The sequence below is a fragment of the Scomber japonicus genome, chromosome 7 (genome assembly GCF_027409825.1).
Source record: "Scomber japonicus isolate fScoJap1 chromosome 7, fScoJap1.pri, whole genome shotgun sequence".
NCBI lineage: Eukaryota > Metazoa > Chordata > Actinopteri > Scombriformes > Scombridae > Scomber > Scomber japonicus.
Genome location: NC_070584.1, coordinates 23,642,657 through 23,666,919, shown reverse-complemented (window position 1 = coordinate 23,666,919; position 24,263 = coordinate 23,642,657). Strand labels below are relative to the sequence as shown.

At 39.4% G+C, this 24,263-nt stretch overlaps 1 protein-coding gene across 1 annotated transcript in view; it reads left to right on the top strand.

The window, feature by feature from the left end:
* Positions 1–23,291, top strand: part of tdrd5 (tudor domain containing 5) — a 30,944-nt gene extending 7,653 nt beyond the window's left edge. The window contains exons 10-18 of the mRNA XM_053322999.1: positions 61–275; positions 758–967; positions 1,058–1,124; positions 1,766–1,966; positions 2,310–2,444; positions 3,615–3,716; positions 4,032–4,199; positions 4,333–4,510; positions 23,104–23,291. Of these exons, the coding sequence (XP_053178974.1) occupies positions 61–275; positions 758–967; positions 1,058–1,124; positions 1,766–1,966; positions 2,310–2,444; positions 3,615–3,716; positions 4,032–4,199; positions 4,333–4,510; positions 23,104–23,291 (1,464 nt within the window). The remainder of the gene's footprint in view (positions 1–60; positions 276–757; positions 968–1,057; positions 1,125–1,765; positions 1,967–2,309; positions 2,445–3,614; positions 3,717–4,031; positions 4,200–4,332; positions 4,511–23,103) is intronic.
* The last annotated feature ends 972 nt before the right edge of the window (positions 23,292–24,263 follow it).

Genomic DNA, 24,263 nt, shown 5'->3' with positions numbered 1-24,263 from the left:
CAGTGGTAGGAATAACTGTAAATGTTGTGCTCACTTTTCTCTCTCTGTGCCTGTCTGTAGATGTCTGAGATGTATCCTGCTATTCAGGTGCACTGCAGCTCTGCTGTGCCCCTGGACGCCCTGCAGAGTCAGCATCTTAAACCGCCAACTCGCCATAGAGCTCAAGAGCTGGTAGAGGTCCTGGTGGGACAGGTGGAGTCACCGGGACATTTCTACATCCGCTTCAGTGAGAGTGAGGAGGCACGAGCTATGGAGGACATGATGATTGAGATGAGGTGAGGGGATGTTGGTGAAAGCTCCTCTCCATGCCACATTCAATTTTAAATCATATAGCTCTAATAAAAAATAAATTTAAAAAAATGTCCCCCAAACATTATATGATACAGAATACACTTAATGATTAAGCTTGACATGACTGGGTGACTAACATGACTTTAAATTTTTCTAAGTAACTGAAAATAAGCTTTAAGTAAGTGTGACTGGATCTATCAGCTGGATCACATTTTAATTGAAGTAAAGATGTTGAAAAGCTTCTTAGGAAGTTGGATCTGTTGGAAGTTTAGATTATTATTAATATTATTATGAAACATCACAAACTATACTGACTATATATATATATATATATATAATAAAAGTTAATTAATATGCTTTCAACACAATATACAAATAAACTGTCCACTGAGCTTCCTGATATGTCCCTATGAGCAATCTTTGTCTCACCTCGTCTTTCTCTGATCCTCTCCTCTGTTTCCTCTAGACGATGTTACACCTGTCCCGAAGTGTCAGAGCGCTACCACCTCCCTGAGCGATTTGTCCGACGGGGTCAAGTCTGCTGTGTGTCACCGAAAGGAATGTGGTTCTACCGGGTGGTGATCCACCGGGTCATCAGCACCACACAGGTCGAGGTGTACTACGTTGATTTTGGCGATATGACCGTGGTGCAGAGTGCCAGTCTCAAGTTCCTCAAGTAAGGGCATCTAAAACATTCAAGCTTTTCAATAGGGCAACTACTGCCTCACAGCTGGTCATTTTTTCAGTTCATCTCTCTGCTTTACAGGTCTTGTTATTCGATTCTTCCAGCACAAGCTGTCCCGTCATCACTCGCTGGAATTAAACCTACCACTGTGAGTCTGATTGCATTTGTATTTATATTATCACAGTTAGCTGTCAAATGTGAGCCTTCCTGCAAATCTCTGCATCCCCTTCTTAATACCACAGAGCCAGCTGTGTCTAGCTTCTGTCCTGTATTAATACAGTAGGACAGTGTTGAACATGTTCCTATATGGATTCATCTGGCATCGTGTTACCAGATATACAGTATTATGTCTGTTAACAAACTTTTTCTGAAGCCATTAGTTTCTCAAGGCTTTTAAAGAGAACAAACTTAATTGTTCAAAATGATTATTCTTGTGGATAGAGCTAGTGTACAACAGTAACTATTGTAAACAAACCTGCAGTTAAAATGGAGACTTCATTCATTAATCAATTCACCATCAGCTTATTTTCACTAACCCTGTCATGATATTTTAAATGTTCCATGCTCAATTAATGATTTGATAAAATAATGTTCAAGTGGTCATTGAAATAAGTTACATGTAAGTGTGTTTTCTGCTTTGATTTTATTACTTACAGTCACATTTTGGCTCTTGCAAATATGAATAGATAAAATAAAAGATATAAATATAAAATGTCAAGCTGCAGATGTTACACAATTCAATGCTCCAGTTTGATGAATAAGAGTGATAGTGCGGTTTCTGTCCTGCAGGGCAGCTGGACTGCCGAGGCCACGGCTTCTTTCCAGAAGCTGTGCTCTGACCGCACTCTGGTGGGCGCTCTGGATCGTTACACTGGAGACACACTACAGGTCTACCTGTGTGACACACACACTGATAATGACATCTACATCCACACTGTCCTGCTGAACCGGGGTCACGGGACAGCTTGCAGCCCCTTGGCCAGTGCAGCGGTGAGCCACTCACACAAACATAAGAATATTTGTGCCATGGCCACCATCAGTTACAGTTTTTGATTGGCAGCCAGGTGTGTTTTAAGACACGTGGAATATATAACAACACATTTTAAACATCAATATGGTCAACAGTATACCCATAGTACTAGATCATTGCATGAGATACGTACTGCATAATTGAGATCAGTAATAATAGTTAGCCGTAAAATAAATACTTTTGTTTTAGGCTAAGACGTGAGTTAATCCACTGGTGAACCATGGTATAAGTATAATACTGAAATACTTTTGATACTGTACTTGATCTATACACTTTCTTCTACATAACACTTTTCTTGCTCAGCTGTGCGTTAAGACCAATCCGGTGAGTCTCTACCTGGGGGAGGGGATGGTTGACCTGCCAGAGGTAGAACAAGAGACCCCTTCCTGTCCCAAGCCAGCAGACAATCATGAACAGTCCATGTCAGCCACATTGGAGGTACTGTAGTCCCAACACACACAGTCAGTAACACACCGCTACATACACCAAACTAGCTGCTGCTGTTCTATGTAAATATCTTTAGGTTGCTGTATAGCCAAAATATGGCCAGTATCGGGTTACTTGGATGTTTGTGGTGGATTTGCAGTTTTATCCCTCAATTGTTTCTTATCTATGAGTACACTCTCTTTGTCTCTGCTCACCCTCCCTCTCTTACGTCCTCTTCCTCACCCAATCTTTTAATGTTGCTGTAACCAAGCTTTTATTCTCTGATGTCTGTAGCTCTTATCTTACTAGCCATACTGTCACTGCTTCAGGCCCACTGCGGCACCAAGCACCCTCAACACTCAGGCACACACACACACGCACGCACACGCACGCACGCACACACAGAGGCACACACACACGCGCAGTAATTTTCAACACTCAGATGAAACACACATTCTCTTGCAGAAGGGGGTTGCAGTCCAACTCTGCTTAATGTATAGTCACACTGCTGGAAGGTCACAGCTTGTTGTTGGCCAATAAATAAGATGACAGCCAATCAGTGGGCTGTTTAATGGATATTGGATTACAAGATTCTCTTTCTTATGTTAATGAGTGGATGGTTGTTAAACTGAACATAAAGAAAAGGGAATTTTACAATGTTAGTGTCTGACATTAAAAACACTCCAGAGTTTTTGTTTATTGTTTGTATTGTAATAAAAAGTTAAAGCAAAAGTATGTAATAAAAATAAACTTTTACAAGCACAGATACGATACTGAATAACAGTGGCAGAACAATAAAATATTAAAGGAAACAAACTGAATAAGGCAACTGTAAAGCCCAGTGAATAAAACAACCTATAAATTACAACATTATAAACTACTTCAGTAAAACCCTACAGTGTGTCCCACACAGTTAACATAGGCAGAAATCAATAATATAGTTAAATAGGCATCTTCACTATAATTTGTGGTGTCGTACCTTCATATAATTGTTTTGATAAATGCAGTTTATTCCAGCTAAAATCAATCAGTTTGACATATTAATTACAAATGTCAAAAATAATATACAGCTACAGGAACCATTATAGGTTATTATTTGTAGTTCTATGAACAGATTAATCAATCTGTATTAGTTAGTGAACCATGTGTCTGAAGGAAATATGACGTTTCTTGGTGTCTCAGGTTGAAGAGGAAGATGTGCCGGCTCTGGAGTTTATTGAGGAGAATGAGGACAGCTCACACATGCAGGTATGGCTACACACACAAACACTGCCTTCATTCTATGTATTAAATCACTTAAATTTGACATTTCGAAGTTGTTTCTGCTTCTGGATGGTACTGTATTATGTTGTTTGCTTTGTTTATGTGTATTGTTTATTAGAGTTATCTGGGTTTGGTTTACTTGAATATGATTGTATTGCAATTAACATAGTAAACAGTATGCAACCATTTAAGTAATTGGAGCATTGCTTAAACAACTATCAATGCAATTTTAATGTGAAAAATAAATGTTTACAGAGAGTGCTGTTTTTCTACAGTACCAGTCAAGTACCACAGTAACAAGTGCTACAAAATTTTTGTTTATTGCTGTGTCTTCAGGATAAGGACCCCAACCCCTTCAGCGCTCTGCTGGATGACCAAACTCTCAGTTGCAATGAATTGGGCTGGGCCTTGAACAACCCTACCAGTCCCACCTCCAACCATCTTGCCCCTCCAGATTTGATCCAGACTGAGAGAATCCCAGCTCACTATAAAGCTGATGTTAAAGTGAGGCGGCTTCAGTTTGGTTTTATGGAAGCAAAGTTACTTTGGATTTTTGTAGTGCTTTTTATAAAGCACTACAAAACATAATAATAGGTGGTGCTTTTTGTTCACTAAAGATGCTTTACTCTGTTTTCAGATGTTGAGCTTGACCCCACCACCAACTCCGTTCAGCATTGTTTCCTGCTGTTCAACACCCAAAGATGCGAAGGACAGTCCTAAGGTCACATCCCCGTCTTTGGTCAAGCGACCTTCAATCCTGAGAACCCTGAGCCTCCACACCCCTGCCCTAGGGCAAATCCAGGACTATTCTCTTGGTACATACACACACAGAGACATATTCAGTTTTAACAGAAGTACACAACGTGCACTTAAGTCATGACCTAAGTGAAGAAAATGTTTAGTTTAAGGATTCAAAGTCTGACTGCAAGAGATTCATATTAATAGGTACTTTGCTTTTTTATGGTGGAGAGCGAAGTGAGTTATTGGGAAACAGTTTTGGGAAATGAACAAATGAACAAAAATACATAATTAGTGCAGAACTATAATTATCCATCAGCTTTCTATCTAGATTACCAATCGGTCAAGCCTGAAGGATTAAGTTTGGTTAAATATTTTTACATCCTGTAGCAGTCAGCTACTTCACATCTCCTCCAAATAGGGCGGATTGTTAGTCTGGTGAGGTAGGGTCTGGCGAGGAGCCGTTCATTTCCTTGTATTTGAAGCGGGATCAACGAATGTCGATTAAATGCTTCTGTACGCTACTGGACAAACTTACAGCCAATCATATCAACAATAGACGATGACGTATTCAGAGCCTGTAGGGAGCAGCGCGAACACATCCTTTTTATGACGGGAAAATCATGTAGCGCAAGTTTTTGTTCTATTTTCAAAGTGAACTTGCCTTCCAATTTATTTAGTACACAATCTACTGCTGCTTTGAACGGTTGCTGCACCTCTGTGGCCGCCATGCTGGGTGTAAACAGAGTCACTCTACTGGCTTGAGCCCGCCTCCCCATTCTGTGATTGGTTCCTTATCTCAGGCGAAAATTTTGTCTTGGTGGCCATGCTAACTTTCTGAGCGAAGTGGAATGTCGCTGGAAAGAGAGCATGGGTATACCCAGGCTAGCGGATTGTAACATTGTGATAAAAAAAAAAAGTATGTACACACAAAGAATAGTTTTCATGTTCTCTCTTCTACACACACACTCACACTCTCATTTTCTAATACAATTCTAAAATGCCCTTCATTAACCTGCACATAAATACACTCACTGTGCCTCTCTCCCCTTTACCACAGACACACACACACACACACACACACACACACACACACACACACAGGCCTTCAATGAAATTAGAGTGTGTCCATGGATGCAGAGAGGACGTATTGATTTCCATCCTGCTGTCTGCAGTGGTGGATGTACCTGCACTGAGAACCTGACACAGATTCAATTAGACCTGTTACCAGAGCTATTTGACCCAACAAGCTGCTTTCATTGCATTTGTCCTGATATTGATACACTGCTGCTCCACAATGCTTTCACTAGCACTGTGTTAATGAAAAAAAGCAAAACCCTTCACACAGTGGGTTAAGGTAGATTTACCTACAGATCATTTTTAGAGAACTATAGTGTGACAAAGTGCTTTGCACAGCTGGACAAATACAGATAAAAACAAACAAGATGAAGACAAGAATGTTTACATTGTTTACAGATGTTTACAGATTAGACATGATTTTAGTGTGTGTGTGTGTGTGTCTGAAAAAATGTGTGTGCAAAAATAGTAAATTCCGACAATCAGCTGACAATATTCCTTGTAGTTGATGGAGTAATAATATGACAGGGCCTCCATGTGGAAGCTTTTATAAATCTTGTTATAGCAAAAAGACTAGCGTATACTAAAGAGAACAAGGTGCCAGAATGAAAGAAGGATGTTGAATTTTGGAGATATATGTGAGTGGAGTTACATGTGGTGAATGAAAGTAACACTCATAAATAGAGGTAAAGTAAAATGTGTAATTATAATATTTAGAAGAATAGTATGTTTATATTGATATTAATAAAATGTTTGATTTTGGTCTCCAGGTGTACCGGTTTCTCCGCTCCACCTTCGAAACACAGGTATCTTGTTTCCTCTTTTTGGGGCCAGGTAGTTCATGTCCCCTACATCCACCCTAAATCAACCCCCAACCACCTGAATGAATCATTATGGAGGGAATATTGCCATCAAAGACTTGAGTTATGTACTGGCTTAAAAAGGCCCAAAGCATTTTTTATAAGGAGTTGATTTTCATGTCATTTTAATATAATGTGGATTATTTACATAGTATGTTAGGATACTTTTTTTATATGTTGGGAACGTTGTGAATGCATTTTGTTTTAAGGAACTGTTTTTTTTGTTTGGATGTAGCATCATATCATTTTCTCAGAGAGGCCATCAAGATGTCTGATGTGTTAAATGGTTTAATTTCCTTATACATGTTAATATTGCTGTTCTGGACAGGGTTAAAACATAAAAGAAAAATGTTATGATGTATAAGCTATGACTAATGTCATCTTGTTTTGAGAAGTAAATATTGGATTATTTTTTTGTATTTCAACTTGTGTCATGTGATTCTTATTAGTGGACTTTAATGCTAGATATTCCATTTCACTGTTTTCTTCAATTTCCCAGCATCTCATAAATATGTAGGCAAATTGTAAAGCACAATGGTTTACATTACGACAAAGCCTTTTAAGCCTTCTCTAACATGGATATCAACATTATATTTCTCCTTTAAATAGTGCACAGGAGAAGAATTACAGCTAGTTTACTGAACAAAAATATGAATGTGAATACATAAATAATGTAGCTGTTAGGAGTAGAAGAGCAACTGGACCCAAATGCAGGAGACTGCAGGCAGAAAGAACTTATTACAGAGCAACACAGAATGAAGAAGTGCATACAAGAACACTGAACTGAAATACAAACTAAACTAATGAGGAGATGAGGTGCGGATGGAACAGGAGAACAGGAAAGGAGCAGATTGGATGGGGAAGACAAAGGGAGCAGGGCAGGGCTAACGAGGCTGCTTCAGGGCAGGTGTGGAGGGAAAAGCAGGCTGGGGACACGGGAGGAAAAACTGAGAAATACAATCATCTTATATCCAATAAGCCCTTTGAAGAACATACATGAATGAAACTAACTACACAAGTAGACTATAACCGGCAACCTCTTTTATTTATAATTTTATGATGATGCAGTTCTTTCAACATAGTACGCAGAGGCTTGAGATACAAATTATTCAAATCCATAGATACAAATCATTACACCCCCTTTTCAAAACATGTTAAAGAAGATTTAAATAGAGTCCAGTTATTGAATAATCACCTGTCAGTCTCTGGATAAGAAGGTCTGTGAAATTCCCTGAATGTAAATACATTCAACATGGTGAGTGAACTGCTTGTGTATAAATTGCTGCATCTTTGACATCTAACTAAGTGTGCCAGTAACATTTTACAACTACTTTGTGGTGTGAAAGCAAAATTCAAATTCCTTTACAATGGCCCACTCCCACTCATTCCACTTCAGCGAGCAGAGAAAAAGTCAGAGGGCATCTGCTGGACTGATGAAGAATGACAAACCAAGCAACTCAGAGTAATCTACGTACACATGGTCAAGTAAACTTCTTGAAATGTAGTGCTGTTATTTTAGTATTGTTGGTCCAGTTATTCAGCAGCTGTAGTGACCTTTGCCCTTCTCCCTTCATCAAAACAAAATCAATGTGACTTTCAGCCAAGCCTTAATTAATTTATTATTTGCATCATCCTACAGACTAAAATTTCTTCGCCTGTTACTCTACATTTGACTCGTGTGACTCGGCTCTTGGAATGAGGCAGTATGTGAACAGCAGTGCCTTGTCTCAGAGGGAATATGAATGACTAAAGAGACAAGATCAGCGTGCAGAAACAATAAATAAAACAAAACAAGGAGGCCCACTCTAAACTCAATGATGTTCGTTACCTTGAGTCAAAGCATTGTTACTGAGCAGAGCTGACAGTTATGGAGCTCATAATGTGTGTGTGTCATTTAAGAGAGTCGCCCACACAACCCAATATAGATTCAAGTCCCCTCCGCAATTCCAAAACCACCTACTGTCAAAACAATAAGAGCACATGTAGTAATTCTCATGGTTATGAAATTATAATGATGATTCAACCAATCAGCATGCCCAACAACACTGCCTCAGTTTACACACAGTACTATAGAGGGAGTGATGTCTATTTATAGGGGACGCTACAGAATCCTAACAGTAATGACATTAACTCTATTTATATAGCACATTTTAAAAAGGTACAAAGTGCTTTAGATTAAAATATGGCATAAAAAACAATAAAATCCAAAATGTAAGACTAGAGATAAATAATTTATAACACATTACAACACTTTCACTATATTAAAAAAATGCCTTTTGGGTCGGCTGGTGGTTTGTGCCGGGCAAAATCTTACAAAGTATCATCATAAAAAGTTTCAAAGTATAATAAACCACTCTGCGGTGAAAGTCGTGTGCAATTACAGACTAGGAATATCTGGGTATTTATGTTCAGTTTTCAACATGTTTTCTTCCATCACTATTTCACAGTAGCTAGAATATGAAGCTGACTTGTGCAACATCAAGAGAAAAAGGGTTAGTTGTAGTTCAATATGCATCATGTCTGGTTTACTAGATTCAGTTGGATTACATGTCTCTTAATTTCCTGTTGTCCTTTCCCTTTCCATCTGGTTTTGGAAGCTGTGTCTGGTTCTGTTTTTGTCAGAGGGGTCTTTGCTTAATTTTCTGATAAAAGATTTAATTATATTCCACTGAAACCTGTGAAAATGCTGAAACTCCAAAGTGGAGCGCAGTAAACAAAATGTGTCTGGATGCATAAAGGTTAAAACAGAATGTGCTGTGTGCTGGATCATTAATCTGCATCCTGCTGGGCTCCCTGACCTTTACTGGCTCAGCCAATTAGCTTTTTAAAAGGCTCCTAATGAGTATAGCTCCTCCTCATACAAGAACACAGCTACACAGCAAAGAGCATTAATCTACATCCTGTATACACACACACACACACACACACACAATCATAAACGCACTTCCTGCTCTTATGACACAGGTGTGCATTGACATATAACATACATTTATATACAATGTACTGTACACACATGTTTACACCACACCTGTATGTCCTTTTGAAAGATAAATCATCTCTAATTAGCATATATAGATACACACACTTTAGGGTTTTTTTTGGCATAAGGGTTTTTGGCATAACATTGGCTTTCAAATATTCAACTTGTTCTGATTTACAAGCAGACATATGATGGCAGTCTCTAACAAGCAGGCCCATAATTACACACACATACTTATTTTTCAACACCAATACGCAACAAAAACCATTTGCAAAGGTTCATGCGCTGCAAGCCGTTGCTTGTTACAGGCATTGTGTGTGTGTGTGTGTGTGTGTGTGCGTGTGTGTATGCGTGTGTGTGTGTGTGTGTGTGTGCATGCGTGCGTGCGTGTGTGTGTGTGTGTGTGTGTGTGTGTGTGTGTGCGTGCGTGCGTGCATGCGTGCGTGCGTGTGTGTGTGTGTAAGGAGGAGGGTGAGGCTCAGTAAGGCAGACACACAGTAAACCTTATTATGGAGGACAGTAATGTGGTTGCAGCTGAATTAGCAGCCAAGAGCAGCAGAGCATCTGTGTGCTGAATGGAGCATGAAGATCTGATGGCTTCGATTCACAGTCGAGACCTTAAAACAGACAAAGTCGAAAGAAGATTGTTTTTGTCTGACAGGCTTCTGTTTGCCCATTAGCTAAGTAGATGGTGGGTACAATTGATAATTTAGATTTTTTTTACATTTACTGTTTGTCTATTATGGACATTGGGTTGATGCCAGAGCAGTACAAGTAATAGAAAATAAAGAGCTTTGTCAAAGCTTGTCTTTAAATCTGTTTGTGTTCTGAACACCAAGACTTTTTCAGATAGTATCAGTAATATTGTTGATTAACTTACTTATATTTATCATAATTAAGAAAGTTGTATAAAGTGTCACAAACTCTCGTCCATTTGTATCTTCTAGAAATTGCAATATGCAGACTTACATACATTTTTTTAAATGTATAATTTTGTTGGTGATTTAATATGACCTTCACATGTGGTATACACATAGGTTGTTAGCATATCACAAATAACATATAGTAACCCTTTACTGCCCACAATCACCTATTTGCATTTCTTTCCAGGAAACTGAAGAAAATAGAAAACACTTAAAGTTGTGTTTTCCTTGAGCGACTCTCCCTCTGCCCCCCTGTGGATCACTCATTAATTTTCACCTGAGCAGAGGCTGTCAGTCAGCTGAAAACCCGTCATTGTCTAACCACACATTCAGTCGCCTCAGTGATCAGTAAAGACATGATCAGTTCAGTCAGACAGAAATTAACTGTCTGCTCACTTGTGCTGAGACAGTCAGCTGACAGGAGACAAAGACTTGAAATGTGGCCACCAGAGGGGGTGTTTTAACACCTGAGATATGGCAACAAGATGACATTTATTTAAGAACTGATAAAAGAGTGAGAAGATCTTGTGAAACATAAGTCTATAATTTCTACAGGAATTTAAAGGTTAGAAATAAGAAATGTATCTCATATGGCCAGTAGGGTTAGGGTTAGTAGACCTTTCACTTCTTTTTCAGTGAGGGATTTTTGCAGTGTTATATTTATATTTTTCTAGGTTGTGGATTTTTCAGAAAGCTTCCTCGCCAAAATGCACAGGAACAATTAGCTGTATAATCTGCTTTCTCTTTTTCCCTCCAACTTTCCAGCCTTCCTCCCTTTATTGTTCTTTTTATTGTCTAACCTCTAGTTCAGCTCCATGTGTGTAAAAAAAATTCAAATGGTGTTTTTGTATTTCTGTGTGCCTTTCATGGTGATTGATTCTGGATGTTTGTGTGTATGCTGTAAGTGTGTCCATGTGCTTACTAATAGGATGTGTAATACTTTCTTAGGTTTGTTTGTGAGCAGCTGTACACGTGGGAATGAATACGCTGTGTGTAAATGAGCATGTGCTATGTCACACTAATCCTCTGAAAGATGTTTTCTGAAAAGAGCCTTGTATTTTTATATCTGTATCAAAATTCTTATAGGCTGTATTAATTTGAAGACAATGGGACCAAGCATCATCCTCCTGTTAATACCTCTGGGCTCTGGTTCATCTACTGTCACACACTAGCAGAAGCAGCACTCAGCACAATGAGGATGAGTAATTATTTATCTGTTCAGTTTTATCACATTTAGCTTTAACATGATGCAAAAGCTAAAATGTGTACATTTACTCCCCAGCCCACAAAATTTAAAAAAGTTGAAAAAACCTAAAGTAAGTAATAATTGCAAATTACAGCAGTGCATTGTCTCCAAACAGTTCAAAATTATGAGTTTCCAAAAACTTCATGTAAGGACTCCATAAGCAAGCAAAGGTCTTGTCCTTCCTTTCAACAATGCAAGTCAGTTTATCCGAGGCTACACAGGCTGCCAGTTCTTTTGTCCACATTTCCACAGAGGGTATGTCCTTGCTCTTCTGTGATAGTGCTATTATCCCTCTGGCTTGTAAAAGTCCAAAGTCAACGAGCAACATCTGTTGCAGTGTTACAACAAAGTCTTCGGGGTATATTCCAAGAACATTTCTTTTCCTATTATCTGGCTTATACATTCAACCACACTTTTACAGAACTGCTGTAGTTTTGTAGTTCCATAGACAATAAATTAGTATAGCCCTTTTCGTCCTGCATTTTATACAAGTTTCTAAAACTTTAGAAAAGTTTGCATTAGCCACTTTTATTGCATGTAATAACTTAAATTTTGTATTAATAGAGTGTGTCTGGGACCCCATCTGCTTCATGAATATCCTCCTTCATATCGAAACCATAAAACAAAGAACTGACCTTTGCCAGTCATATATGTTAGAGTTGGTAACTCTTTGACAATAGATGTACAGACAACAGCCAAGATCATTTGTTGTAGCTCTTGATCAAAAGAATAGTCTGAGAGAGCTTCATAAGCTCATATCAGAAACAATGACATTCTCCTCAGCTTCAAAGAAAGCTGAGGAAATGTGGTTATTCATTCTCTTGTTGAGCGTTAGATGAGAGGATAGATATTACTTTCATGTCGACCACTCTCATGAGTATTGGAGGCAGCAGGCGATTAGCTTACAATAGCTTAACATGAAGACTGGAAGCAGGGAGAAACAGCTTACCAAGCTCTTTTTTTAAAAAAAAGTTTCAAATCTGCCTACCAATACCTCTGAAATTCATTAACAAACAACTTGTATCTTGCCAGTTTAATCTATACACAAACAGAAATGTTAAAGCGACAGTTTGCGGTTTTATCATTAGGTATGTGCCATCATTTTGGTCAACCTTGACACATTCAATTTTGTCTAAGCAGGCAAAATTTTACACTTTGGAGAGTGCTTGGCTAGCTGTTTCCTCATGCTTGTAGTCTGTGTGCCAAGCTTAACTAACTGGCTTTGACAATGGACTGACTTAAGAGTGATATTGATCTTCTCATCAGTCTATTTTACTCTAAATGGGACTATAATTTACAAAATAACCATTGTGCTGTATTGAAGAAGTCTTGAAACTATCAACTGAGACCATAAACTCATTACGAAAGAGTTTTCTGAGGTAATACATCAAGTTAGTAGTAGGGTCATTTTCTTATAGACTTCTATACAAACTGACTTCAAGCGCTACCTGATTGATGTGACCCACATGAAAAAACACAGGACATCAAGACCCCTAATGACCTAACGGAAGGCAATATAATTATATGGTCTTATCTAGAACTTCTCAACAGAACAATAAGCAATTTCTGTCTGTTTAGCTGAAGTGACTATCATTGATCCTTGTCTTTAGCTTATATTACAGATGTGTTAGTTAGCTAGCACTGTCAATGCTGAGTTGACACTGGTTACTTTATCTAGGCAATAACTGACACTACTGGCTGTAGAGGACATTACTTATTTATATTATTTATTTCTTACATTTTAACATTTTCATTTGCCACCTGCTGTTATGACATTCCCGTTAAACTCCTAGCCCTGCTGGCTGCCAGTCTGAGTGTGAGAATTTATGGCTCTGAGAATTAATGAAGGCCTTGAAGAGACCCTGGGGGCAGAGGAGAGCTGTTTGTTGGAGGGACAGAACTGGACTGAGGGAAGGACTGACGGCTGGAGGCAGAGAAGAGGGATGAAAAGCTCATCTCCTCACCCTTGTCCTCAGCCATCCTCCTTACGACTTCATATGTAAAATGTGGTGTCCCGGTTTAAACTATGTGAAGTGAATAACATACAACAGATCTTATTTTAAGGAGTAGAAGCACTTCCATTAGTTACTTTTTGATAAAAATATATGTCAGCACTATCAACTTTAGATGGATTAGACCGATATTTAGTAAATGTATTTATTTATTATTTATTGCAGAGCTTTTGTATTGTAGTGCATCATATTATAGTTCAAGTTGTTGCTTATAATGTACCTGTGGGCATTGACGCTGTTGTAATTCAATAACAATACCTCACCCCGACCTTCAATCCCACCTGCCGGCATTCTCAACTGCTCAGGGATCATCAAATAATCAAAATGCTTTGGATTTAGAGCAAATTCCAAAGCAGCTTTATTATTCTAGTGTTCAGCATGATGGAAGATATGGACTAATTGTTGAAATTTTAAGATGCAAACATACAGCTGCTCTTCATATTCAAGTTAGTACAGGTCTCTTTGACTGCTTGCTGTACTTCCTGCTGTTCTCCACCTGGATGCAGATGTGGCCAGCACTGTTTGCCAGCAGCATCCAGCTGCAGCTGAGCCCCAGGCTCAGTTAATATGCGATGGCACACACTGACAGTTCCATTAAACCGTATTTATGACAGCCACAAATAATCGATATGCAGAAACGCCAGGCTGTCCGCATTCGCAGAATTGTCTTTGGTCCAGCAGTGCAATGCATCAAAATGCCATGCTCAGTGACAACAGAGACAGTATGCACCATTACTGGGTATTGTTTGTCCTCTTAGACCTCTGTCCCTCTTTCTCTCTTTGTCTTATCTCTCCTTCCTTATTGTCATCCTTTCCTTGCCCTATTCATGCTCCTTTTGCTGTTCCTCACTGTTTGAACAAACACTTCAGTCAGTACAGAAAATCTTTCATTCTTTAAAAGGTTATAAATCATACTAGGCAAGGTAGAATGTAATACTGTATATAAGTTGAATGTTCCTGTAAGGAGTGTTTGCCCTCAAGTAAGTACTGTGAATCTCTGTAGTTAAACCCTCTCTACTCACTCCGCAGTCAGTCCCAGTGGTACAGTAGGCAGGATTTGTACAACAAAAGACAGTCAGCTATACAACATATCAGGGATGAACATGGTCAAAGCCATTCATATAGACAACGTTACTAAACAGACCGCAGAGCACTTACTCAGTGGTGAGACTCACAGCAACCCTTCAGTTTAGTCATTCATTATATAATGATACAATCTTCAGCTTTTTCACTGACGACAGTTCCTCAGGGAGGAGGTTACAACATGAAAACTGTCCTAAAAAAGTAAATGGGGGCAAGAGTGGATATTACAAATTATGTCTGTATTTGGTTATTTCTATAAAAATGCTTTCACCTGATTGGATGTTGATATTGATTCTTCAAAATCAAGGATCCTCTTTAAGGAAAACTATTTTGAATGTCATAGTACTGGAGTCTTTTTTTTTTTTTTAAGCACGTGGGTACTACATAAAGGTCAAGATATTTTGTGGTTGATGTATATGTTAAAGTACGATAATTAAACAGGAAGGTATTGATTGCTGGTCTGTGCTGGGACAGGAAGTGTGGTCTCTTGCATGAAAGTCAGATGCACTACATACCAAACAACCCACCACCCCAGCCTCCACAGCCCTGCTTTCCATTTCACTGCATTAAAGACACACTGCCTTCTCCATTGGCACTGAATGTTGGTACTGGTTATAAATTAGGTGCTACAGAATCCATTAAAATATAAAGCCTACACACATCGGGCTGCTTTTGAAAGAAAGTGCATATAGTAATAAGAGTTCTTTCACAACAGTGGCCCATGCAGCTTTAATTCATGGGAGCAGTTATTCTACTTTGGTCAGGTGCCCCATTGAACTCGATGACCAGTTTAGGTATTTTTGTTGTTTTGTTCATTGTTGGGAAGCCTCTTGGGGATTCTGGTCTTTTTGCTCTGCAAGGTTATACATTCATCTTTTTACGGTGGCCGAGACCCGCCATAGCTGCAAGTAAAAGTAACGCTGCAAACAAAAACAAACGCTGCTGCAAATAAAAAGAAACGCTGCTGCATATAAAAGAAACGCTGCAAATAAAAAGACACACCGCAGCAAACAAAAAAAAACACCGCAGCATATAATTAAAAAAAACGATGCAAATAAAAAAAGCCACAACGGAAGTGGATTACCGGGGACTGTTTTTGCCGAAACACCGGAAGAAGAAACAACAACAACAGGACTACGAATTGGATCGCTACATGTACTTTTTAATGTGTTATTTTGTCAGGCGATGTAGCCCAGGTTTGAAGTTGAACTGGAGAATGCCGGTGTATTGTTAGCTTCGGCTAACACGGGGAGACCACTAACGAGAGTGTGTTATTACGTTACGTGTTGGACTAAATACATGGACATATTGAGGAAAGTATTTCGATGTTATGGAAACGGATTTCATATATCACAAGAATGGATACTTGGCGAGCTGTACAGAAAGTCCTGAGTCATAAGATGATCGGTGTGGATAAAGGGAAGACTTTGAAGGTATGTAGAGATTATAGCTGTTTTTACTTTAGCTGAGTGGCTAGCCGAGCCAATCGCTAATACTATTACGGCTGTGAGCAACCAATATAATTCGTGAGTGGTCTTGAATGAATCAGGGCAACCTATGCTTTCTAACAATGTACGGCATGAATATATATGTTTAAGGGTTGGTGTTTAAAACATTCAGAAGAACTTGTGGCTACCTCCCAACCTCCGACCCGTCCCGTAGGCGGAACAGCGTGTTTTAAGTGCCTGCAGTTCCGATCCTCATCCCCATGTTGGCTGAAACAGACAAGTCACCCTCAAACATGCTGAAAACCATATTGATGTTTGGTTTGCAGTTAGTCATCCCTAATGTTTATGTGGCTTTGAGGATGTTCCTCACGTTGCCGGTGACAAACTGTGAGGGGGAGCGCTCATTTTCTCATTTGAGGAGAATCAAACTTTCTAGTTAGTTTTCCAATTCGTAGTCCTGTTGTTGTTGTTTCTTCTTCCGGTGTTTCGGCAAAAACAGTCCCCGGTAATCCACTTCCGTTGTGGCTTTTTTTATTTGCACCGTTTTTTTTGTTTGCTGCGGTGTGTCTTTTTATTTGCAGCGTTTCTTTTATATGCAGCAGCGTTTCTTTTTATTTGCAGCTATGACGGGTCTCGGCCACATGTTGTAATTGGACTTTGACATCCAGCACATAGTGGGGAAGTTAGGTGTGTCCTGGTAACCTAAGGGTTGCCTGGTCTGTGGTTTGATACCAGCTGGAGGCCTTTGTTGCAAGAACACTGGGGATTTTTGCAGCCAAGTGTGACTCAATTGGGATGAGAACCTTTAGGTTTTATAAGGTGGTACCTGCCAGAAAATGTTAGATTGGGTCAGGAGCATATTGCTGCCCCAACTAAGGGAGTTGAGTTTTTATGTAAGTCATGTTCACACCAGAGAATAAGATAGAGGGAGTGTGAGATCGACAAGTGTATTGGGGTCACTGCTACTTCACCACAACAGTGATGAAGTAGCAGCCGAGCTTTAAGGCAAATCTTTTTAGCCACCACGTTTCTCGGCTATTGTCATGCAGTTGGTGTCTGGGCTAACACTTGAAAACAAAAAGAGGAGCCTTAAGAAGGAGCTTAGAGTTGATACATCCCTACAGAAGTATTCTGGGCACGTCCAACTAGGAGGATATGGCTAGGGAGAAGGACATCTGGGCTACCCTGCTCATTAGTCTCCTGCCACAGTGTCCTCAACCCAGAGTGAAAAATGGATTGATTAATCAATGAATGGACAATCTTTTATAACTGTATTAGTTACTTCTGTTCAATGGCAATATTATCAGTAAGGACGGTTCTTGCTGGGATGTTGTGGTTGAATTTGGAATATTTCACTTAACAGAGAGAAAGTGTGCCCTGGAAAAGTGCCCTGTAGCACTTTTAGTTCATGACTTTGCTGAATTGCTATCGACTGAGCATGTAGAATCATTTATTGTGATTTGGAAAGCTGCATATCTGCACTTCAGTTTGTATAAATAAATGTTAATGTTAACAGGCTATATGTTATCGATCTTAAACTCATGTCTATCATCAGTTGCTTGATGAAACGTTGTATTTAGAGAAAATAGCAATGAATGGAGAGCAGACAGAGCAGCAGGTCACCTGATGAATAGAGTCACTTACAGCCAGCAGTATAATGCTTAGTCATGATCAATCATCACCCACATGCCTCTCCTCTTCTTCTCACCTCGTCTCTCCTCTTCAATTTCATCCTTTACTCCTCTCCCCCACTTCCTCTCATCTTTCTTCCTCTGCCCTCTGTTCATCTCCTGTTTTTCTTTTGCTCTTCTCAAGTCTTTGTCTTTTTTTTACTCCACATTCTTCTCTTTACCCCACCCTTTCTATCCCCCTCCTCATCTCCTATTTTTTCATCTCCTCCCCTCACCTTTTCTTCTCCTTTCTTCTCTTCTCATCTTTGCAAGGAGAAAGGAAATTTAAATGTCACCAGTAATTATTGTTTTTATTAAATTCTATTTTAAAGTGATATTTTCCTTTTCAAAATTAAAGTACTGCATATAACACAACATGATAATTGGAGGAAATCCATCTGGAACATCATGTCAGCACCTATCTTCAGAACTAGCTTATCTTAAAAGTTGTGAAAATCATTGGTTGAAGTTGTGGGGGGATCTTTTGCCCAATGTCATGCATTACCCCATCTCCATGTTTAGTTTAATATCCTATTTGTACAATTTTTCGAGTTCAGCAGCACAGTTGAGCACTAGAGAAGGCAACAGTAAAGACATGACTCATTTTTAGACTGACCAAGTTGAAGCTCACTGTAAAAGTATAAAAGAGGATGAACGTATTACACATCAGTGATGAGGCACTCCACACCTTCCTGATTACCTTTTATTTTTGTGCCTATTGTTGTGTAAGAACAGCATAAAAAGTGGAGTGAAAGTAATTAAGTGTAAATAAAAAAGTAAATATTTCTGTAAGTGACTAAGGTGTAAATCCAAGTCAGGTGTGACATACCTTTTGTTTAGTCAAATATGTTGGAAAGAGCAAAAAATGTCATCTTAATAGATCAAAGTTAGCCTTCCATAGTAAGGTGGATGACATGGAGTGACTAGCTCTAGTGACCTACACATGAAGGTTTAATTATGTTGTATTGTGTGTTTTTCAGTGTGAAAGACAAACTTTCAGAAAGCTATTGGGGAAAAAAAGTTTGTTTGGATGGAAAAAATTGACATGCAATCTGATCTTTATTCACATTAGAGGGGACATGGCCAGAAAGACAACAACAGTCAGTATACTAAAATACCAGGGATGGGCAATTCCAGATAAGCATCAAGTCAGAGCTGCCTCCCAGCACAGGAAATAGCATTATCTTTGTTGTCACACACACACACACACACACACACACACACACACACACACACACACACACACACACACACAGTGACCTCTTACTCACCAGAGAGCCCCAGGTTGCCATAGAGATACTGCTCCCTCTCATTTCAAATCAGCTGGCCACATGAAGGCTGTGTGGGCATACATGTACATCCATTTATTTTTTACGGTTGTGTTCTCATATGCAAACAGTGTCAGCAGCTCTGCTTTGTTACAATTTACTGCACAGACACTCAACCTCTGGGGCCTAGTTGTCATTAATGTGGCATTTCTTTGCTGGACCTTGACCTTTCAGTCAAATAGTGAGGGAGTGACTTCAGATATTTTAGTAGTGTAGTTTTGGAAGGCTGCACTCTTTTCTGTGTTCAATCACCGAGGCTATCACTGCTCATGCTGCCAGTTCTTTTTCTGTTTAGTTCAAACAAAACATCAAAATGTCACTTCCTGAACAGTAAAGGATTTCACACTGTCCTTCATGAAACAGTGTCTCCTGTTTCTCTCCCATCTGTCTCTATACTGAATTTGACTGTGGGAGTCAAAACTCTGGCTTGAGCAAATGACTGTAATGGATAGCTTCTCTGGCAGACTGATCGAACAATTGCAACAAGCCAAAGTTCATCTCATTGGTTTAAGCTCTTGTTAAAATAAATGGCTGAAGTCTGTCTCATAAATACTCATCACAAAATATTAACCTGCTACCTGTTATTGATACAACAGGTGCCAACCTTCACTTCAACTTGACTTCTGACTTTGTGTGAGGAATGTTTTGTGCCATTCTCACAATTTATATAGTTAAAATAATCTATTGCTGTGTTTTCTTGACAATTATATTACATTTTTTTCAAAACCAGTGTCACCTACGCCTTGAATGCAGCATCTGTGATCCAGTAACTAAGGGATTAGCCTATACCAGTCTAACTAAAATGTAGCCTAAAACAAAGAGTGTTGTTGCTGGCAGACTAATAGACCCAGCAATCTGAAGCCAAAACCTAGTACCACACATGGACAGTTCACTGAACCACCCCCAGAATTAGCCAGGTCAATCAAACTCTTGTTACCGGTATTGACTTCTGCTCCACCTGGTTCTACACTGTAGATGATCTCTTGCAGTGCAGGTGGGGTTTTTTTTAAGTCTGACCAATAGAAACATTTCCAATCAGACTGAAACTACATCATGTGTCATTGGACCAGCATCTTTAATAAATGTCATGTCTTTGTGGTTGTGGCTGACCATGGTTTAGGGTTAGGACATATTTGTATCTGTCACTTGTCCTGGACAAAAAATAGTGTGACACATTACCTCCTGTAAAACCACAGCTTGTTTTTAAAATCAAGTTTATGATTGGATTACACAAACAAGAAATAATATGTTGCTAGTAGGTGATTTTTAACTTTGGACAAAGCTAGACTGCTTTAGCTGTCTCCCTGTTTCTTCTCTTTATGCTAAAGTAAGATAACCCGCAGCTGGTATTTCATGAACAGATGTCAGAGTGGTATCAACGTGCTGTATCTAACTCTCTGCAAGAAATCAGTTTTTTTTCCTCACATGCCAAACTATGCCCTAAGTTTAACTCCCACTGCATCCTAAACCCATTACAGTAGTTTTGGGGTTTTTTTTCTTTTTACTTAGGTATTCAGGGATAGATAGCTCCTCTGATTCATATTCATCCGGTGAAACTCTGGGAGCTGGTCAGGACAACCAGAGTCTACTAAGCACCACCAACCTAGCGGCAGAGGGACTGCAGTACTTTTTGAAGGAGGAAACAGGACAGTGTGTTGCGTTCATTTTTCCCCCAAGGTGCTTCCATCTGTTTTTGTACCACTGACCAATGTTCAAGATAAAAAGGCCCAGTTCTTCTTATCGACCCAATCTTTTTCTGTATTTTGGGCAGCTAGGGGTAAAATCACTTTCTGCAGCAGTGGAGGCAGTTTTCTAGCTGAATGAACACAGATGAAGTACTGAGCTGTACAACCAGCACTCCCTGCAGCTTTATCTATGTGAACTATCATGAACAGAAGCTGCTGTTTCAGGGAAAGTTGTCTCCTTCATTTTTTTTTTTACATTTCACAGCATACAGACTCACTGCCAGAATTGTCACTTAAACCTGCAATAATAAACTTTTTCTTATTGTGTATAAAACAGTGTTTTTCAATTATTTTTGATATGTTAACTTATTTGTCTTGATCAGTGGTCAGATTGCACCAGAACTTGTGGCTAGTCATAAAGTCCTTTCATTTTATTTGATGAGATTGGTACTTTTTTTTCTTGTTTTGGTATAAAATGTATAGTTATCCTGACCTATTGCTGTCCACACCTTTTCAAACAATTACACTGAAATTAGATTGCTATTTCACATGATGAGCTAATACTGCTATCAGTGTCCTGTGTCACTGGCACTGGCAAAAGAACTGGACTTGGTCCCCATGTGCTGCACTGCGGCTGCCCACTGCTCCCAGTGTGTGTGTGTGCGTGTGTGTGTGTGTGTGTGTACAAGATGGGTCAAATAGAGAAGATCAATTTCCCCACAGGGATCAATAAAGTACCTCTTCTTCTTATTTCAATTTCACAAAGCAAACTTGGATGGACACCAGTTAAATTACTGTGGTGAGGTTTAAGGCATCTGCTCTGATGTGCTCTGTCACTATGTATAAAACATTTCCTTTTAACAGATGAGAGAGAAAAATCCCATCATGAGATCAAAGTAGTAAAGCATTTTAAAGCATTGCCTTATGTGGTAAATCTGCACTTTCTGTATTAGTGCTGGGATATGTGCTGTGCATTGACTTTCACAGAGAAACTCAACATCGATTTGCTAATTAGCCAAAAGTTTTAAAAGTCATCAGAAGGTTTGGTTAGCACAGAGCCTCTGCATGAGATGTGCTGCAGAAAAAAGCTCAGAAGCAAGACTCTGGTAATTGAATGAAAATGAAACAAGGATTATGACTATTAGCCTTTAATTTACAACACATCTTGCTAAAATTGTTTGCTCTCACCTCACTCAATCTGATTTTATGTGTTGAAGGTTTATAGCATGTAATGTTGTGTCATTAATCTGAACTCCAAATTAGAAACCTATTACTAAATGCATTCCCAGACTACCACCATCCTCATCTTCACAGCTGGTTCTGGGGTTCAGCAACACAATTCATATGTATGTTTTGTATCACAACTCAGCCCTCTTCGGTCAGCCAGTCCTGCCCATTCTGTCGATACTTGCGTTGACTTGGTTGCCAACAGTAAGTAGATTAAGGGACCAGTGATTGAGGGCAAATCAATTACTGTAGCTCAGTAGTCTGTGTTTGGGGGTTTACAGTAGCATCTATTTACTGTGGCATAGCAAAACCCACATTGATTCCTTCTCTTATATAAAGATCCTCAACAAACCACCACTGTAATATTCAGGATATATTCCCTAACCCCAGTTTATGTGTAGTAATTAACAATAGTGACTTCATAATAACCTTATATTACATAATCATAATTTTATAGAAGATTTGAAAACGCACATAAGCCACAGTGTTATTGTGCTTTTTGGCATTTATCCTCTAAATCTCTTTGTTTCTAGGGATCACTGTAAAGCCAAATGCCAAATAAAGAATTACAGGAAGTCATACTGTGATTTATGATTTGATATGTGTGATAGTGTCCCTAAGATCCTGCTAAGCATATTGGCAAGTAGGACCTTATTGTAGCCTACTTTCTTCTTCTTCTTCTTCTTCTTCTTCTTCTTAACATATCTTAATGATATTTCCTCTAAATACAACCTTCCATAGATATTTTACAGTATCCCTCTGAATTGTGCTGTAAGCAGTAGAGTATTGGTCCTTTGCCAGAGAGGTAGGCTGGTGTGTTATGCGGGGCGGCTCCTCTCCTCCCAGACCGCCCAGCATCGGACTCCGTCATTTCGCCTTCTCGTCCCTCACTTGTTGGATGTGTCCGTTTGTATTTTTCTCCTTTCAAGCCTCTTGGTGGTTGTTTGCCCTCTTTGAGACCTGAGTCGACCACTGTGGTGTGTGAAGGTTAACGCGTTTTTTGCAGCTTACACGCGCGTAAAAAGCGCTTATCCCGAAGCGTCGTCCCCGTCCTCACCTGTTTGTTTGCTCTAGTTGGGCCGTGATTATGCTCCGTTTTTCGGTATCTGCTGTTAGTGGCTGTCTCTACAGGCGTCCCTCTGACCTCTAGTCTGCTGGTCCCACGGCGGGACTGTTTGGTTTTCCTGGCGGCGTTGTGCGTTCTGGACTCCGGGTCATCCTTGGAGAAGTTCCCGCCGCAGTCCCATGCACAGCTCTGCTCTCCTCCTGCTGCGATAAGGATGCTGGTATCTTTTCATGTTCAAACTCCACAGGATTAGACGGAGTTGAACAAACAGACCATGTAACCAGATCAGGTATGTGCACTGATAATAATAAAAAAAAGGGTAAAGGGGATCAGATTTTCTTACCGTTAGCTACATTTTAAATTCTTCAGATTGTGGATTCAAATGTCAGTGGCTACAGCTGTGTTTCTGACAGGGTCCCTCACTGTGAAGGAGTAGCCCCCATTCAGTTACACAGTTACACTGTCGAAAATGACACATTGCCAAAAAAAAACATGTGTGACTTAAGCTATCTTTCCACTTGTAATTTAACCTAAAATGTGCCTTTAAGGAGGAGATGAAGTGACAGTGAAGCAGCTCAGCAGGAGCTGGAGTCTTGTGGTTTTGCCATTTTGTTTCTGCTGTGATCTTCTTTTACACTGGTTCAGTCTGGGCTGGGTGGCCTGCTGCTGCTGGCATTTGGTGGACTGCATCCTCTCTAATTGAAAAGATGATGAGCGGAGTAAGGCAGTGACTGGCAGAGCTACAGCGGGGTTTCTTACTGGGGTCACCTGTATTATAATTACATCATGGGTATACTTTGGATAAGAGAGCAGAGGGTGAAGGTCTCAGTAAGTTGAACAAAGCTCTCACACTGCAGGGGATTCATTTCCCACTGGGGCTACTGGTGTCAAAATTGGTTTGGTTAAAAGTGTTTCTTGATATTTAAGACTGAATACTCATTAATAAAGTGACTATTATTAATGGATAGTTCTTTATGAAAGAGATGCAAGAAAAATTTAGAGACAAAAATTAGAAATTGTAACAAAAAAAGCAGTGACGTTTACTGTCATCTATTGTTGAAAAGTGAAAAGTATTCTTAAATGTCGCTGTAATGAAGCCTTTCAACATGTAGAACTATTTAAATGCCAGTTGATATCTAATCCCATTGTACAAATAATGATATACCAAAATATCACCATGGTGTGTCTTTCCAAAATTATTTGTTCATTTTAGTTTTTTAAATGA